General features: G+C 45.9%; 1 protein-coding gene across 1 annotated transcript in view; it reads right to left on the bottom strand.

Moving 5' to 3' along the window:
• Nucleotides 1-11643: 11643 nt before the first annotated feature.
• LOC120517938 (C-C chemokine receptor type 7-like) overlaps nucleotides 11644-20394 on the bottom strand; it is a 36889-nt gene continuing 28138 nt past the window's right edge. The window contains exon 2 of the mRNA XM_039740463.1: nucleotides 11644-14058. Within this exon, the coding sequence (XP_039596397.1) occupies nucleotides 12981-14054 (1074 nt within the window). The 5' untranslated portion in view covers nucleotides 14055-14058 and the 3' untranslated portion in view covers nucleotides 11644-12980. The remainder of the gene's footprint in view (nucleotides 14059-20394) is intronic.

The raw sequence follows: 20394 nt of genomic DNA, 5'->3' as shown, positions 1-20394 counted from the left end.
CAAGACAAAGCCCCCAAACACCTGCTTTCATCCATTGGCCGGGACCGTCATAGGATGTTGGGGCTTCTCGGCAGCTGCTTCCTGTCAAACGTGACACACCACCACAGTCACATATCTGGCACAATCTCAATTTACAAAGCGAGTGAGCTTCACAGCACGCACCCACGATACAGTAAGAACACCGGGCAGCCCTACTGAGCCTGGACGGTCTTTTGGGACCACCTGGCTTTGAGCGGATTCATTTATTCACCTCGTAGCTAAAACACAAAGAGATTCTGGGTGTGTGAATGGGAACTTGGTGCTGCCACCTGTTGGATCCTTATTGTGATTACTCAAGTAACTGACTTTGAGCCACAAATAGAGCGAAGTTACTCAAAATCACTATGTTTGTTGTGCCATCTGTTGGAATGACAAATGCAATGTGTATGTAACAAAGGACCACTTTATCTTTAGTATGTTCAGGACTTATTGTGTTCACTCCGGAGTGTCGATCAGGACACTGGCAAATGATGCAGAGAATTCCACACAGCAGCTTAGATTGAAATTGAACTCATTTATTTGGAGATATACACCTGTACTCGAATAGGTATAGGTGGATTTGTATGTGTGGTCTACAATAAAAAAGAATACATAAAACTTATTGATAAAGTACCCAAAGTCCACTAGATGGCAGTATTACTGAAATTAAGCACTAGCTTACCGGCAGTATAGAATATAAATCAATAACGTAATCAGTACATGTAAACGACTTTACGTCTTAACATATAAAAAACATAAAATACAAGTAAAATGCAAACGAACCCACCTCTGGTCATCAACGCACACTTACCTTAACTCGGTACACTGCTGATTCTTACTTATATCAAACAAATGCGGAATTGACTATTGCGGCACTCGTGCACCTTCTTCGCTTTTTTAACATCCCATAATAGACACTCTCGTGCCTGCTGGGAGGTGCACCTTTTAATGTGATCCGTGTCTGTTTATAATTAATATCTCTCTAACAGTGTATGTCTCTGTTATATGCCGATTGGTGTGGGATTTGTAAAAGAAGTGTTAATGTTTGTGATGTGCCACCTGTTGGAGTGACAAGTGCACAATGTACAATGCATTTTATTACTTCAGATGTTTGTTGCACCTTCTGTTGGAATGACAAAGGCAATATGCATGTCTCTTTTATATGCTATTTGGTGTGGGAGTTGTAAAAGTATCGTTGTGATTTGGGATCTTTTGGAGTGACAAGTGCAATGCATTTTATTACTAAAATGTATTTTGCACCATCTGTTGGAATGAAAAATACAGTGGTATCTCTCCATTATATACCATTTAGTGTTCGATTCATAAAGGACTTGTTAATGTTTGTGATGTGCCATCTCTTGGAATGACAAATCCAATGCATTTTGTTACTTCAAATGTTTGTCGTGCCATCTGTTGGAATGACAAATGCAATATGCATGTCTCTGTTATATGCTATTTGGTATGGGAGTTGTAAAAGTATCATTAATGTTTGTGATTCGGGATCTTTTGGAGTGACAAGTGCAATGCATTTTATTACTAAAATGTATTTTGCACCATCTGTTGGAATGAAAAATACAATGGTATCTCTCCATTATATACCATTTAGTGTTGGATTCATAAAGGACTTGTTAATGTTTGTGATGTGCCATCTCTTGGAATGACAAATCCAATGCATTTTGTTACTTCAAATGTTTGTTGCGCCATCTGTTGGAATGACAAATGCAATGTATATTTCTCTGTTATATGTCATTTGGTATTGGGATTCGTAAAAGTAGTGTAACTGTTTGTGATTCACGATCTGTTGGAATGACAAATGAAATGTGTATGTGACTATTATCTTCTTATATAATACGCTAGAATACGCTAACGTTTGTCTATCCAGGATTTTAAATCACCTGTAGCGCACAAACCGTTTCACCTATTGACTTTTTGGTACACATATACTACGTGATGTATACTATCCACTTTCAGGGTCATGATTTTTATTACTCTTTTTATTTTTATTTTATTGTAGAATCGACTCTCGACAGCACGGAGCAGGGTGGCCATGCGGTGCATGCGTATGGGTGCCGTTCTCATTCCCTGCCACCTTCGCTAATCATTCTTGAGGCAGATTGAAGACTTAAGTGCCAGCTTGGGTGAAAAATTTAAGAAAATGTACTAAGTAATTGTAACACAAAAACTAACTTAATCAGTTTTAACACGAAAAGATGCCGACAAAAGAAGAGAAGCAATGGGCCGTTAGGGTGGAGAAAAGAAGAACTGGTCAGGTAGCGACATGAGCATCAGCCTCTGAGCAAACGAATGATAAGCGCACAGAAAAAGAGGAGGAAAACTAGGAATGCTCAAGTCAAGTGTGTGCAGCGCATGTTATCGTGCAGTACGCCGTTACTGGTAAGCCATATTTGGTGTGGGATTTGTAAAAGCAGTGTTAATGTTTGTGATGTGCCATCTGTTGGAATGAAAAGTACAATGCATTTTGTTACTTCAAATGTTTGATGCACCTTCTGTTGGAATGACAAATGCAATGCGTATGTCTCTGTTATATGTCATTTGGTATTGGGATTCGTAAAAGTAGTGCAACTGTTTGTGATGTGCCATCTGTTGGAATGACAAATGCAATGCGTATGTCTCTGTTATATGCCACATTTGGTGTGGGATTTGTAAAATTACCTTTAGTTTTTGTGATTGTGATGGAGACATCGGGAAAACCAGTCAGCTGCTTTGAACCCACTGGTGGGCTCAGTCATCACAAGTGATGTATGAGAGACTTATTTTTTTACTTTTTATTCCATTTTTTAACTTAATATAAGTGTGGTTTTTAAAAAGTATTTTTATATATATTATTATTTTATTTATATATATTATTATTTATATATATTATTTTTAAATATATATATATTTAATTGTAATATTGTAATTAGTGCTGGGCAGTGATTACAATTTTTAATCGGGGTTAATCGCAGGCAATCATATTTTATTATGCACAAAATTCAATAATAAAGTCAAAAGTAGTGCATTTGGTTTGCAAACACTTTAAACAAATAAGGTGCTTTTTAACAGCAGTATTTATTCCCTTTACATTGCAGCAGTTCAAATATTTCTTAAAATATTTTATAATCTCAACTTAAAACATGAATGTAATCAGATCAAATATAAAAGCAAAGCGATTTGCCACTGCCAGGGCGTTAACGTTTTCTCTAGTTTGTTAGCCTCCGAGTCCACAGCCACCATTACACCAACAACATCACACCAGGCACCTTCTGAGCGACAGCAAGTTCACATTTCTAAATCGGTTTTCTTTTTTATCTGAACAGATACCAGCACAATCATTTTCTTTTAAACAGTGTCACACACGCACACACACGCTTTTTTTTTTTTTTGTTCCGACTGACTGCCAAAGTGGAAGATTAAGACTATTAAAACTAAAGGAAAATAAGGTGGACTTTTACAAGAAAGCGACGGAGATTTTCGTGGAGAAGGAAAGGCGCATGGACTTCATTTACAAATAAAGGTAAGACCATAAACGGTTTTCGATTTTATAAAAAAATGAAGAAAAAAAAAAACAATCCAATATTTAAAAACTAAATTTTGACTTTAAATAAAATATCCTTTTGTTTTTCTTGTTATCCTTTTGTTAAACAGTCTGTATTAAAATTAAAAGCTTTTAAGAACAACTAAATATTTCAATCAAGGTCAAAACTGAAACCCGCTTTTCTCGTACACCTCTCTGTACTTTCATTTGTATGAATTGTGGAATTGCAACGGCAAATTTAGAACACATGGAGGGTGAGGAGCAAATGCGCTCCCTCCGCTCTCTCTGTCACGTTCTTTCTTATCCAGATATGCGCCTTACCTCTGTGTGTGTAAAGCATGCTGATGAGATATGAAAATAATAAAATTAAACCAGTAGTCAATGTGCATGCTGCCTGCCAACTGAATAAGCGACTCTTTTGGGTTCATCCATCCATCCATTATCCAGCCAGCTATATATTCTAACTACAGGGTCACGGGGTCTGCTGGAGCCAATCCCAGCCAACACAGGGCGCATGGCAGGAAACAAACCCCGGGCAGGGCGCCAGCCCACCGCAGGACACACACACACACACTAGAGGATGGCAAATGCACCAAACCAGCATGTCTTTGGACTTTGAAACCCACGCAGACAACATGCAAACTCCACGCAGGGAGGACCCAGGAAGCGAACCCGGGTCTCCTAACTGCGAGGCAGCAGCGCCACCGTGCCGCCCCTTTTGGGTTCATATATGTGTAAATCTGCAGACTCTGAAGGAGTCACCAGCCATGAACCTCACCGCATGTCACTGGGAGACCGCGTAGAGAAAGTGTTGTGTGACCGAAATGTCTGCAGATCCCCTGAAACGAAATTCTGCAGTTTGCACTTTAATCACGATGTCGCGAGGGTTTGATTTGTAATTGTCGTTTTTCCAGTGCACTAGATAAACACTGACAAACTGGAGAAGGCGAGCATCCCGGGAGATTAAAACGCCCCTCGTTGCCAGGTTGAGATACCCAGAGGGCACAGTGAGGGCAGAGTCAGGCAGAACAAGATGACAGCCTCATTGAGAAAAAAGTGGGAACTCCAGGGACGACGTGCAGGTGGGCACAAAATTGGCTTAAACCGGGGTGAAAGCAACTGTTTTTCAGAATCTTGCGGTGTTAGCCGTGGTGTCCACCAGGGGTCGCTGCTGAGGCTGCTGATATTTTTAATACCCATCCGTGATCTGGATAGGAATAGAAATAACAGGACAGTTACGTTTGTAGATGATGTCACAACCAGGTGGTGGCAAATAACCGAGAAAAGCGTTACTGAGCGACTGGGACAGATTTATGTTACACTCATTTGCTTATCAGAGGGTTTTATCCAAAACGGATTACAAATGAGGTCAACATAAGCGAGTAAACGTCAGTCTGGTTTGATGTTGTTTGGGATCAAGTGTGACAGGTCAAGGTGACAAAACTGATCACCGCATGTGAAGAGCCCACAGCTCACTTACTTCTCAGAGTGAGGGAGACTTCAAAAATGCTGAGGGGGGAAGACGTTTGAATGGAGGTGGGCCACTCTTTCCGCCAGCTAGGAGCTACACCAGAAAAGACTCTGGAGTGAGATGTGATGTGACATCACCAGACCCCCGTTCATCAGCGCACCTCAGCGGGCAAAGAGGTAGCAGGGGACCTCACGCGTGTCTCCAACCACGCATGCGCATCAGTGGATCATCCTCTGGGCGCTTTTGAGGTATGAGGTACATACACCCTCGGGTCGAGAGGGGCATTGGGTGCTGCCAGTAAACTTATCATGTTTTGTACCCTTCACACAGCCGTGAAGACGCCCAGTGAGGGCAGCTAACTCCACCCCTTCTGGTCCCGTGGTCCCCAGGAGAGAACGCACCGCAAGACAGTGACTCTGAGGGCCTCTACTCAGCCAAGAAAGGACCCTGACGCAAGGACCCTGATCGTTTTGTTAATTTGGTGACATCCAGCACATTTTGTTTGACCACTTGGTTTTGAGTTAAACCGTGACGACTGGAGAGACTGAGTGAGTATCCTGAGAAAAACCAAGATGACCTCCTGGGCACGGCCATCAGCAGTGTGTCTATCTACAGAGAGAGTGTCACCTCCTCGAGAGGTTTACTTACCTTGACAGTGACATTCATGTCTCTGGTGACTCTTCCTATAATGTCAGTAGACGGATTGGGGGAGCATGGGGGGTCCTGAGGTTGCTGGAAAAGGGTGTGTGGCGCTCCAAATATCTCTGAATAAGGATGAAGTTCCGAGTCTTTAGGTTGCTTTCAGGTTGTGAGCCATGGCCGCTATCCAGTGACCTGAGATGAGGACTCGACTCCTTCATGTGTGTCTCTTTGGAGGGTCCTTTGGTCCCACTGGTTTGACTTTGTGTTGCACACGGAGTCCCAAATGAGGCACATGACCTGTATTGTGAGGGAGCGTCAGTTATGTGGCACAATTACCCGAGGGTGATCCGGCTCACAGGACCCTCATTGAGTGGCTGAACCAGGGCAAGGGGATGCCCATGTAACACCTGGCTGTGGCAGATAGATGGTGGGACTGAACCGTGTGTCTGCCTGGGGGGCAGGGGCTGGGATTTACTAACCAGGATCCTGAGCTGTTTCATCTTGTGGTGGCCCAGCCTGGCCTGACCTGAGAACGACTAGGTTGGTGCCAGAACATCTCATCTTGTGGACCCACAGTTCCTTCCAACGACCACCCTTCATACAATATATATATTATATATTATAGGGTAGGAGCTGAGCTTGTCACAGATGGCCAGGACACGCTTATAGTGGAAAGGACCGGGGAAGAGAGAGTGTGCACAGGGCATTATCTCCCCCAGATCACTAGGTGGCAGCCCCCCTGGGTTGCTATGGTGCCACAGATTCCTGCAGGACTTCATGGGACTTGTGAGTTCGGGACAGTCCTGTTGGGTTCTGGAGGTGCCACCAGGGGGTGCTGCAGGTGTTCCCATGGAGGCATATAAGGGTAGCTGGCATGAAGAAAAAGGGGAAAAAAAAAGAGGAAAGACAGCATAGAAGCAGAGCCGGGTGGGACGAGCCAATCAGCTGGGGGTAAAGGCAGCGCGGTCGTTGACACCATGAAGGAGGTCAAAGGATTGGTGCTCTAGGGGCAGATCGTCCCATCTGATTAATAGTTGTAGTGGAGTGGGTGTGGTGGAGGTGACGTCCTCTCTAGGGATCCAAGGTATGCCGGAGTGAGTGAGAAGGAAGAAAAGAGAACCCCAGGTGTTCCGGATGATCCCACTATATGGCCAAAATTATTGGGACGCCTGCCTTTACACAGACATGAACTTTAATGACATCCCCTTCTTCATACATAGGCTTTAATATGGAGTTGGCCCACCCTTTACAGCTCTAACAGCTTCACCTCAGGTGTGCTGATGGGAATCTTTGACCAGGAGAGCATTTGTGAGGCCAGGCACTGATTTTGGACGAGAAGGTCTGGCTCGCTCGCAGTGTCCACTGGAATTTATCCCAAAGCTGAGGTCAGGGCTCAGTACAACTGCACCAAACTCGCTCCTCCATTTCTTTATAGACCTTGCTTTGTGCACTGGTACTCAGTCATGTTGCCATCCCTAAACTGTTCCCACAAAACCCAAAATGGCTTTGTATGCTAAAGCATTAAGAGTTCCTTTCACTGGACCTGAGGGGTCGAGCCCGACCCCACACCTTAGTACCCCCTCCACCAGACTTTACACTTAGCACAATGCAGTCAGGTGAGTCCTGTTCTCCTGGCCAGACACGTCCATCAGATTACGTGATTTGTCACTCCAGAGGACACATCTGCACTGCTCTAGAGTCCAGTGGCGGTGGGCTTTATACCACTGCATCTGACGCTTTGCATTGCACTTGGAGATGTCAGGCTTGGCTGCAGCTGCTCGGCCATGGAGACTCTTTCATTCCATGAAGCTCTCTCTCTACGCTGCACTGTTCTTGAGCTTTTGGAGGTCTGTAGCTATGGACTCTGCAGAAAGTTGGCGACTTCTGCACACCTCAGCATGCGCTGTCCCCGCTCTGTGAATTGACGTGGCCTACCACTTTGTGGCTGAGATGCTGTTGTTCCCATTTGCTTCCACTTTGATATAACACCACTAACAGCTGACTGTGGAAAATTTAGTAGTGAGGAAATTTCACAAATGGACTCCTTGCACAGGTGGCATCCTATCATGGTGCCACGCTTGAATTCACTGAGACTCCTGAAAGCGACTCATTCTTTCAGAAATGTTTGTAGAAGCCATCTGCATGCCGAGGGGTTTGATGTTATACACGCCATGGAAGTGACTGGAACAGCTGAATTCAATGATTTGGAGGTGGGGGGGTCCCAATACCTTTGGCAATATAGTGTAAGTTGGGTGCGATGGAGGTGGCATCCTCTTTAGGGATCCAAGGTACGCAAGAAGGAAGATGAGGGGACAACCAGCCCTGGGTGGTCCGGCTGATGCCACTTGTGGCAGCCAAGACAGGGGTTCGGGAGTCTCTGCCAGCTGAGTGAGCAATGGGTGAACTGGGTGGATGAAGAGGGAGTTATGGTGGGCTCGTCTATGAATGGAAGGAACATTGATGCGATGACTGTTGGTTTCATTCTCGTTTTACGTCTTCCTTTTCAACTGATGGATTTTCACAGTTTTATTGGTTTATTTACGTGTTGACTGATGAAGAGCTGCTCTGCACTGTTTTTGGAATTGTTTGAAGTAAAGCACCAAGGCCCTTTTTCACACTTACCCCTTGCTACGTGTGTGTATGTCCTCATCCTGTTACGTTAGTGATCAGTTCAAGAGGAGAGTGAAGCCGACCCACACCATCACTAGGAGGTTATGTGCAAAGTGCAACAAGGCCTCATCTGGAGGAACGTGTTCAGGTTTGGTCTCCATTTTACAAAATACAAAGACATGGCAGCACCAGAGGAAGTCCAGAGGGGAGCAACACAAAGGTGTGAGCTGTGAGGAGAGACTGGAGGAGTTGACCCTTTTCAGTTTAAGCGAACAGAGAGCGAGTTTTTTAAATTATGAAGGGAATTAGTACGGTGGAGCCCAACTGTTACTTTGAAATCCATTCTTCAACATGAACATGGGGGACATGATAAGGGCAGATGTTTCACAAATGTCGGAATTTTCTTTCACGCTGTCTCCCCAACAACGGGACGACATGCCGAAGAGCGTCCTAAAGTGCGATCGCCGCATCTATGGAAGACAGCCTGTCGGTTGCCGGGGCAACGGCGGGCTCCCAGTGCTGTAGAAATCCGAGTCGATCGCGGTCGCGCTATGAGCACCTGCTGTCAACATTATAACTGCAGGGCACCGTATTACTTGCCCATTAACCCGGCCCCAACTCTGCCCATTTGCTGTGTCCGTGGATAGGAGACTGGCAGATCCCGCGACAATACATAACCGTGCCGTTCCTGTTTCAAGTGGAATAAAGTTGGTTTTGCTAAAACACTGAGAGTCAGCCTCGTGTTTTGGGGTACAAGATAGGGACTCACACGTCAAAGCGCAAAGAACCATAGAAACAGATGGAACTGCAGACATAAATGGAGTGAATTATTGTGGTATAGCAGGTCCACGGCTCACATGAAAAGCCCAGTGTTTAAATAGATAATCGCCGCACTCGTGGCTTATAGAGGGGGTGTGTTAGTGTGGCCAGAGCGGTTGTCGGCCGCTACGTGAGGCGGGCGTTTCCTCGCTTATGTGCCAGGAACTGCTAATTGCCATACCTGAGCCACGTCCCCATTATATATAGTAGGAGCGCGAGTGCAGAGGGCGGGGAAAGAAAAGGAATGGAGTGAACGGAGATCAGGCGGAGGAAGACGGGCAAGGCTGGAGAAGTAAAGAGCCGGTGCGAGACAGAGAGAGTGTGAGCGTCAGCACCCTGGCCATTGGGGAACCTAAGTCTCAGTCTGACGGAGCCAGGGGACCGAAAGGCAACCAGACCTGAAGAAGGACAGCTGCAGGTTTGGGTGACTCCCCTGGTGCCAAGCCTGGATGGAATTAGCAGGGGAGGCGCCTGTTGAAAGAAGGCACCAGGTTTTATTTTTAAAAGGGCCGCTTCCAACCATTGTTTTTAACCTCAGACTGTTTATTTGTTGACCTTTTGATTGCACTACAGGGGCTGCCTCGCAGTAAGGAGACCTGGGGTTCGCTTCCCGGGTCCCGCCTGCGTGGAGTTTGCATGTTCTCCCCGTGTCTGCCTGGGTTTCTTCCGGATGCTCTGGTTTCCTCCCACAGTCCAAAAACATGTACAGGGTGGTCCAGATCTAATTATGCAGATCCAGATCATCTGGATTATTTATGCGGGGACAATTCCAGTTCGGCTTGAAGACGATTCTTCATGTCGTCAGTTCGCACACTTCTCGATGGTCCGGGATGTTTCGGGTGATTTTCTATGTACCGTAATAAAAGTTATAGTGTAATGAAAATTGCATAATTAGATCTGGACCATCCTATAGGTCAGGTACATTGGAGATCCTAAATTGTCCCTGGTGTGGGCGTATGCCCTGCGGTGGGCTGGCACCCTGCCCGGGGTTTGTTTCCTGCCTTGTGCCCTGTTTTGGCTGGGATTGGCTCCAGCAGACCCCCTTGACCCAGTGTTAGGATATAGCAGGTTGGATAATGGATGGATGGATGGATGATTGCACTACACTTTAAACACCGTTTTTGCTTTTGATTGCTCTTAATAAAAACACGTCTGCACTTTGCGCCATCCCCTTGCTTCGTTGTGTCCTCACTGTCCAGCTCATCCGGCGACATTACCGACGGTGTCAGGTTCAAGAGCTCCCAAAAGGAAGCTGGGAGCATAGAGTAGAACCCACATCGTCACAATTACCAAGTCACGTGGTGGTGAGCAGGACTTTTGAACCTCCAAATCTCGACTCGGGTAATCTCGATGAACAGGATGGATGAGCTTGTTGGGCTGCGCGGTCTGCTCTCGTCACCAATTCTTCTAATAATAAAAACCTGCATTGAGCGAATGGGAAAAAAAAAAAGATGAAGATGGTACAGGACCACTGAGATCCACCCAAACGGAGGTGACTTCTGCCATTAGCGACACCAATTCTAGCGTCCGACGTACTGAAAATGGCGTTTCATCACGGACAGCAAGTGAGTAATGAGGCAAAAAGAAAGGAATTTTATTGAATCAAATGTTATAAGAAAAGTCTCAGACTAAAAAATGAAGAAAGTAAAAGTAAATTGGCACTTGAGATACAAAGTCAGCCCTTGACTGGACGTTCTCGCCCACGTGCGCTTCTAATACAAAATAATAAGAAAAAATACTGACAATCCAGGATCACTCGTCATCCTTGCACAACACTTCACGTCTCTCCGTTTCTCACGTGACACATGCTAAGATAAAACAAGAAGAATACACACTTGGCGGACGCTTTATTAGGTATACCCGTTTAGCTACTTGTTGATGCAAATCTCTAATCAGCCAATCACTTGGCAGCAACTCAATGCATTTCGGCCGGTAGACATTGTCAAGACGGCCTGCTGAAGTTCAAACCGAGCATCAGAATGGGGACGAATAAAGGGGACTGAAGTGACTTTGAACGGGACATGGCTGTTGGTGCCAGACAGGGCTGTTCTGAGTATTTCAGAAACTGCTGATCTCCTGGGATTTTCACGCACAGCCATCATTAGGGTTTACAGAGAATGGTCTGAAAAAGGAAAAATATCCAGTGAGCAGCAGATCTCTGTTCATGCCAGAAGTCAGAGGTCAATGGCCAGACTGGTTTGAACTGATAGAAAGACAACAGCAACTCAAATGAGAACTCGTTTTAAGTGAGGTGTCCAGAAGAGCATCTCTGAACACACAACACGTGGAACCTTGAAGTAGGTGGGCTACAGCAGCAGGAGACCACACTGGGTGACACTCTTGTCAGCTCAGAACAGGCCAACTGAGGCTACAAGTCACAAACTGGACAACAGAAGATTGGAGAAACATCGCCTGGTCTGATGAGTCTCGATTTCTGCTGCAACATTCGGATGGTCGGGTCAACAGCATGAAAGCATGGATCCATCCTGCCTTGTATCAATGGTTCAGTCTGCTGGTGGTGGTGTAGTGGTGTCTGTGATCTTTTCTTGAACCACTTTGGGCCCCTTAGTACCAACTGAGCATCGTTTAAATGCCACAGTCTACCTGAATATTGTTGCTGACCGTGTCCATCTCTTTATGACCGCACTGTCCCCGTCTTCTGATGGCCACTCCCAGTAGGATAACGTGCCATGTCACAAAGCTCAGATCATCTCAAAATGGTGTCTTGGAACTCACTGGACTCAAATGGCCTCCACGGTCACCAGATCTTAATCCAGTGGGGCACCCTTGGGCTGTGGTGGGATGGGAGATTTGCATGATGGATGTGCAGCTGACAGATTTGCAGCAATTGTGTGATGCTATCATGTCGATATGAAAGAAAGAAAGAGAGACAGAGATAGAGAAAGAAAGAAAGAAAGAAAGAAAGACTGTATTGTGTTGGACTGTATTGTGCTGCCTTTGGGTGCTTTCTGTACTGTGCTGTGTAGTGGGGAGCAAAACACAACCTCCCCCCCCTTAAATAAAGTAAAGGTGTGCTATGTTACCTGACTTGTGTCTCAGCCTGTCTGTGTCGGGGTTTGGGTAGCGGCATGACCCCTGGTGGTCCACACATGTCAATATGGACCAAAATCCCCAGAGGAATGTTTCCAGCACTTTGCTGAATTTGTGCCACGGAGAAGTACAGCAGTTCTGAAGGCAAAAATGAGGGGGGCGGTCCAACCAGGGACTAGCAAGGTGTACCTAATAAAGTGGCCGGTGGGTGTACTACAAAACTGAAGTGTGGACGGTGCTGCACCGAAACTTAAGGATGCTCCACAATCTTGTGTGCCTTCAGACCCATCCAAGCGCTCGTTTTTAGGCTGTAAGGACATGAGTGACGACGGTGGTTTCTAGAAGCACTCGTGATGGAGAAGAGGACCACGAGACCTGGTCGATGTCACTAGGAGCCATCATGTGACTCGATGACTTGTTGAATTATGACCGTGCAGGCACCAGCGCTGCTATGTTTGATATTTGCAAGAAGAAGTAATAAAAGTTCATTATGGCAGCGGATAATAAACAGTCACAAACTCACAGGGTTGAGTCGGGTTCAAGGCCTAAAGTGCGAGTCTACAGCCGACTCTACAGTACGCAACCAACAACTCCTCACATTGCAAAATTATAAAATGAATGCATCGCGCACCAGCGTAGTCAGGCCTTGATTTTGAGTTGAACAGGGAAAAGCAGGACCCTCCCCCCCACCTACCCCTTCCCCCAACCAGGAGTGGGCGTGTCTTCAGGCCATTTTGGATTTGAAATGAGTTGTGTCGGAGTCCATGAATCTCTGCCTTCTCTTTGGGGTGCAAGCATAGACAAGCATGCCAAGATGCCCACTGTCGGGGCAGCTTACAGCTGAAATAAGGAGCTCGAGTCCGTGCCGCTAGACATGAACGAAAACCGCTTGCTGCTCTTTGACCTGTGGCTCTGGTACCGCTCTTGGTACCGCAAGGCCGAGATGCAGTGGATATCCTTCAGGACCAGCAGAATGTCATTGCGGAACTTGACCCCCACAAAAGCGTAGAGCACGGGATTGAGGCAAGACCGGATGAACGCCAAGCTCTCGGTCACATACTCCACGTTCATCCTGGTGATCTTCTCGGCGCAGGGCATGGACTTGCTGCCCACGGCCTTCAGAAAGAGGAAGATACTGTAGGGCATTTGCAACACAAAGAACATCCCGATCAGGGCGACGATCACCCAGAGTGCCTTGTGTTTCTTGAAGGTGCGGCTCTTCAGTAAGGTCCCCATGATGATCGAGTAACAGAAGACCATGATGGTAGATGGCAGGACAAAGCCCACGAAAACCTGTGCTATCTGCATCCCCAAGTTGACCACCATGGAGCTGTCATCGAAGATCATCTGGCAGATGTTCTCCTCATCGATTCTCTCCACCCGGCTGTAGATCATCACAGGAATGCTCAAGATGATGGAAACCACCCAGACCACCACTGTGGCAATTTTGCTAAACAGAAAGGTTGCAGACCGCAACTTGAGCGCTGAAGTTGCCTGGACAATGACAATGTAACGTTCAATGCTGATGCAGGTGAGGAAGAGAACCCCACTAAAGAAATTTATGCTGTACAGACTCCGGAAGATTTTACAGATAAAGACTCCGAGGACCCACTGGTTCACAGCATACATTGCATTGAATGGGGCAGTCAACAACCACAGCAGGTCGGCCATGGCCAGGTTGACTAGGAAGACATCGGTCATGCTCTTCACCTTCCGGTATAGGATGTAAATCACCAGAATAAGGATATTTCCCATCATTCCTAGCACAAATACCACAGCAAACACCAACGGTTGGAAGATCTTCCTGAAGCTGCTGTCTGGCAGCTCGCAGACCTCGGGGATGCCTGAATAGTCTGAAGTGATGTATGTGCTGCCATCGAAGAACTCCGTGGAAGGTCCCATGCTCATGGCTCTGTGGAGACACCAAAATGAAGGTTTTTAGTCTACGGGATGGTAGTGAGACCAGCTGTGTTATATGTGCTGGCACTGACCAAAAAACAGGAGACAGAGTTGGAGGTGGCAGAGTTAAAGATGCTGAGATTTGCGTTGGGTGTGACAAGGATGGACAGGATTAGAAATGAGTACATTAGATGGTCAGCTCAGGATGGACAATTGGGAGCCAAAGTCAGAGAGGTGAGATTGTGTTGGTTTGGACATGTGCAGAGGAGAGATACTGGTTATAATGAGAGAAGGGTACTAAGGATAGAGCTGCCAGGCAAGACGAAGAGAGGAAGGCCTAAGAGAAGGTTTATGGATGTGGTGAAAGAGAACATGCAGGTGATGAGTGTAACAGAACAAGATAAAGAGGACAGAAAGATATGGAAGAAGATGATCCGCTGTAGCAATCCCTAACGGGAGCAGCCAAAAGAAGATGAAGACGTTATTTGAGTCTGTTCTTCTCACAAAGCCTAAAATCTTCCTTAGGAGATGCTGAGGAAAAAACCCCTTGGCTGTCCTGTGTTCATACCAGGCTAAGGTGTGGAAGGCAATGACCACACATATAGTCCAAGTTACTCTCATTCTCCCATCTACATACTTTGATTTTTTTTTTGTTTCATTTTTTCACCAACCTTGCTACCCATCAATCAGCCAGTCCATGTTTATAGCGCCTTTCCTAGCGCATTCGGTTATGAACTTCTTCACATCCCAGTGCAAACAGAAACAACGCAATGGGCGTTAAGGGCATCCAATTGTGACATTATTATGGGGTACACATTCTCAGTTTATTTGGCACAAATGCTTACTTTTATCAAACACTGTATGCAACACCCGGTGTTACCAGGGTACATTTAAATTACCGTATATACTCGCGTATAAGTTGAAACCCAAAAAATCGATCATAAAATTAGACCCCGACTTATACGCCCGTTCAATGGTGCGACACTTACCCAAATTTTTTTTTTACATTTTCTTGCCTCCTCCAATCTCACACCAGTTTCTCAGACACATCGAATTTTATTGCAGCAGCGAAGTTACCAATTTCTTTCGCCACTTCAACGACTTTTAAATTAAAACCAGCTTCATATTTTCTTCTGATCGAATGCTGCATCGTAGATAAGGGATGCTCTTACGATAAAGGTGTATGAGGGTGTGAGATACAGAAAACACAAATCAGTGCAAATATCGCTTCAGAATAGTTTGCGTATTACCGTGTGGTCACGTAGGCACAATACACAGGAAAAAAAAAGGCCGTGTGCTCCGTAGTTACTCTCTCAGGTGGGTGTCAGAATATCATAATCTCTTGGACCAATAGCGTGAGTTTTCTGCATTCGACTTACACGACCAACATTATAAAATACCGTATATTATATGGTAAAATCAAGTCCTGACTTATTCGTGGGAGAACTTAAATATGAGTATACATACGGTAATTTCAGGGGTCAAAATCTGGGAATATGCACACCATCCTTAGAACTCACTGTAGAAAAACAATGACCTCCCCTCAGCACAAAGTACCCCCAGGGTGACCATTTTAGGTGCCAACGTGGCCTATGTGTCTCTTCCTGACAAAGTGGGACATATGCGCAAAATTTGGTTGAGACAGGACCAAGGATGTGGAATTGTATAAAGAAAACACATACACGTACACACACAAACACACTCACACACACACGCACACACATGCACACACACACACACACACACGCACATGTACACACACACACACACACAAACACACGCACACACACATACATGCACACACACACACATGTACACACACAAACACACACACAAACACACTCACACACACACAAACACACGCACACACACACACGCACACACACACACACGTACACACACAAACACACTCACACACACACAAACACACTCACACACACACACACGCACACACACATACATGCACACACACACACGCACACACGCACACACATACACAGAATTTTACAGTTGTGGCTAAAAGTTTGGAGAATGACCCAAGTGTTGGTTTTCACAAAGTTTACTGCCTCAGTGTTTTCAGATCTTTGTGTCAGATGTTTCTCTGGTGTACTGAAGTAGAATTACAAGCAGTTCAGAAGTTTCAAAGGCTTTTACTGACAATGACATGAAGTTTATGCACAGAGTCCATATTTGCAGTGTTGGCCCTTCTTTCTTTATCAAGACCTCTGCAGTTCACCCTGACAGACTGCCCATCAACTTCTGTGCCAAATCCTGATGGATGGCAGCCCATTCTTACAGAATTAGAATTGGTGGGTTTTTGTTTGTCCACCCGCCTCTTGACCACACGTTCTCAAAGGGATTATGAAGGTCTGGGGAGTCTCCTGGCCATGGACACCAAATGTCCATGTTTTGTTCCCTGAGCCTCCTTAGTTCTCACTTTTGCCTTATGACCCGGTGCTCCATCATGATGGTCACCAAACCATTCTTGGATGGTTGGGAGAAGTTGCTCTTGGAGGATGTTTTGGTCCCATTCTTTATTCACGGCTCGGGAATGGCAGCAGTCAGGTGTGAGTGAGGCGAAGACTCGTGGAGGATGGCTTGGGGGGTGACAAGAAGGGCAGAGTGATATTCTGGGATTTGACTGCTGAGGACTGCTGGGGTCAAGTCATTTTCTCTGATGAATCCCCTTTCCGATTGATTGGGGCATCTGGAAAAAAGAAAAGGTGAGCGGCGCTACCATCAGTCCTGTGTCAGGCCAACAGTAAAGCATCCTGAGACCATTCATGTCAGCCAAGGCAGTGGGTTCACTCACAATTTTGCCTAAAAACACAGCCATGAATAAAAAATGGGACCCAAACATCTTTCGAGAGCAACTTCTGCCAACAATCTAAGGACAGTATGGTGGCCAACATGATGGAGCACCTGCCATAAGACAAAAGTGAGAACTAAGGGGGCTCTGGGAACAAACCTTTGAAATTTGGGGTCCATGGCCAGGAGACTCCCCAGACCTTAATCCCATTGAGAACTTATGGTCAAGAGGCGGGTGGACAAACAAAAACCCACCAATTTTGATTCTGCAAGAATGGGCTGCCATCAGTCAGGAATGGGCCCTGAAGTTGATTGCCAGCCTGCCAGGGTGAATTGCAGAGGTTTTGAAAAAGAAAGAAGGGCCAACATGGCAAATATGGACGCATAAACTTCATGTCATTGTCAGCAAAAGCCTTTGAAATTTCTGAAATGCTTGTAATTCTACTTCAGTACACCAGAGAAACATCTGACACAAAGATCTAAAAACACGAGGCAGCAAACTTTGTGAAACCCAACACTTGGGTCATTCTCCAAACCTTTGGCCACGACTGTATATATTACAGGTATTATATAACCCAAAATTGCTTCCCACCACTTGACGTCTCACCAGTACGGTGGACCCAAAGGGCAAGTGATGGAAAATGTTTAAAGATGTGCCCATGTTAAAAAAGGTGGCATGCACAATGAAATGTGGTGTCCACAATTAAGGTGATGTGCTCATTCAAACGACAAAAATGTGGGGAGCACATAGGGGCCACTGGTCTGTAGTCAGTGGGTGAAGAGGGGCCTGCCATACAATGCAGTGGTACTTTCTGAAGCCTTAGGGACAACTGAAGAAGTGACAGAGGACACCACAAAGTTGGTCAGCACAGGACAGCCATCACAACTCGAGGACTGTGACCATGACTTATCCTGTGTGTCCTCAGTTGTCTCCTTATTTGGTCTTCAGTTATGGACACTCCACATTGATGGTCTCGTCACTGGCCATTCCAGTTGATGTGGTAGGAGTTGTTGATGTAGTCGGGGCGGTGTGTTGGGGGGGATTGGTCATTGGAAGAAGGTGGCAGTGGGAGGGAGAAATCAATTAACAAATTAGCCTACTAGGCATTGCAGATTGGACCAACTCCATAGGCAAAGCTTACTTCGCACAAAAAGATCTATGAGGCACCACCACACAACCCAGTAAAGTGCCATTTTAAAACCAGTGCTGTTGCCATTCTTCAGTAAATCTGACCCCTGTAACTTCACTGCCACACCCTGGTACCAAGACACGTGACAAAGGGTGTGGTGGCATACATGGGTGGTGCCAGGGTTGTAACTTGCAGCTCCTCTCTGTGAAAACAAATGAGCAAGCACCGGTGCCAACTGAATCCAAGCTGTTATGGGCACACCGGAGCTTATTTAAGGATCCACCCAGCCCGGGATGGGACACAACATGCAGTCGGGTCCCTGGTCACCCGTCGGGCACTCCATTCAGAACGTCCTCGGCTGTTTTGGACTGCGAGTAGGTGAGCACCAGAGAACACCACAGAGGATGACATGCTGGCTGGGAATTCAAGCAGGGGGCTAACAAGTGACAACCTCACCCCCCACAAAATCAAGTCTGCAGCACTTGAGGTAACTGCAATAAAATAAAAGCAGTCAATGACGACATACACAGTAAAGGCAGAGGCCGTCGACTGATATTTCGTGAAAGCGTAGCATTCAGAACGCGGGCGCTGGATGACTGGCTGTCTGCTTTCTGTGCTCCCCTTATGACTCAGGCCTGACCACACAAATCAAAACCAAACCCTCGTGGCTCCGATTGCGTGACTGCAGCTCTGAAGCCGTTGCACCTGAAACCGTGTGGGCTGCCAGCTGGGTTTTCATTTTTGTTCATTCGAGACATTGCTTGGCATTAAGGGTGTGTCTCTTAGATTTTAGGACATGTTTTGAAATTGGAAACAATAAATGTTGCGTGCATGTGGCAAAAAGCTTGCTGGTCAACAGATAAATTCGAGAAGAGGACTGCGCCCAGAGCTCACATCCATGCCTCCTGCTCTCCAAAGCCCTTGACATTGGTGATATGGGCCATTAGGAGTGTGACCCGTCTGCTGTTTTAGAAATGGGCACAAATAGGACCACCGATTGGCTGGTTTCACACACTTGAACAGGCCATTCAACTGAACAAAACTCGCCAGTCCTGTCCACTTCAAATTATATCAAGTCGAGTTTTGAAGGTCCCTTACTATCCACCACACTACTTGGTCACGTATGTCCCACGTGTCACTGGTTCTCTGTGTGGTGACAAACCTCCTAATGTTTGAGCGAAATTTCAAAGTGCGTCCCCATGTTCTTGATGACCTCATTTTAAAGTCACCGTCTCGACCCACTGGACTGATTCCCTTCAAATTTTTTTTAAGCACTTCACTCAGGTCACCTCTTCATCTTTTACTCTTTCCTCATAACTCATCCCCTGTAATCCCAGAATCAGCCTGGTCGCACTTCTCTGGACCTTTTCTAGTGCTGCTATGTCCTTTTTGTAGAACCGGAGACCAAAACTTCACACAGGACTCCAGGTGAGGTCTCACCAGTGTGTTATAAACCTCCTTGGACAGCCAGGGCCATCTTAACATATTGGGCACAATGGGCACAGGCCTGGAGCCCACGATGTTTCTGATGCCTATGAATGTTTCTGTTTTGCTATCAAAATAGGGGCTCCAGTGCACTACTTTGCCTATAATGGTGGTAAGATGGCCCTGCCGTACTCCACACATCAGGACGCTATATGACCTGACATTCTGTTAACCTTCTTAATGGCTTCTGGACACTGCTAGTCATTTGTGTCAAGTCCACGACGACTCCACTGTCCTTCTCATAAGGCACATTTTCAATATTCAGACCTCCCATTTGTGTATTCAAACCTCACATTTTTACTTCCTGTAATGTAATATTTTTACATTTACTAAAATTAAATTTCATCTGCCACAAATCTGCCCAAGCCTGTCCAAATCCCACTGTGATGATTCAACAATCCAGTGATCTTGGTATCACCTTCAGACTTCACCGGCTTGTTATTTATATTCCTATCCAAATCATTTATACAGGGTGAGCCAAAAAGAAGTACCACATATCAAACGTTTATTCTACAAAAGGGCTACAAAATAAAATAAACTTCATTACGACACAGGAAAGGGGATACAAAATAGAATTTTTTTACATTGTGTTTTAAAAATGAGGTCTTCAAGGTGGCGGCCATCATTAAAGATACACTCTTCGAGACGATTTCTGAATGCTTGCATGACTCGTTCGGCCATTTCATGGTGAATAGCATCCTTGAGGGCTTCAGGGTTTTGAGGCCCTTTGACTTGAAAAGAAATCGCACAGCGCGAGAACAACGTGAAGACCACCCGACATTGCCTCACAGGGACATCAGCTTCACCAGAAACATCTCCCGCAAAACTTGCATGGATCTCCATGCTGTATGAGCCGTCGCTCCATCCTGTTGACACCAGACATTCACCACATCCGTTTCTTCCAGTTCGGGCTGTAAAACCTTCTC

This window comes from Polypterus senegalus, chromosome 17, assembly GCF_016835505.1.
Source record: "Polypterus senegalus isolate Bchr_013 chromosome 17, ASM1683550v1, whole genome shotgun sequence".
In the NCBI taxonomy this organism is placed as follows: domain Eukaryota; kingdom Metazoa; phylum Chordata; class Cladistia; order Polypteriformes; family Polypteridae; genus Polypterus; species Polypterus senegalus.
The sequence above is the reverse complement of the archived record's forward strand: the minus strand, read 5'-3'. Positions and strand labels throughout refer to the sequence as shown.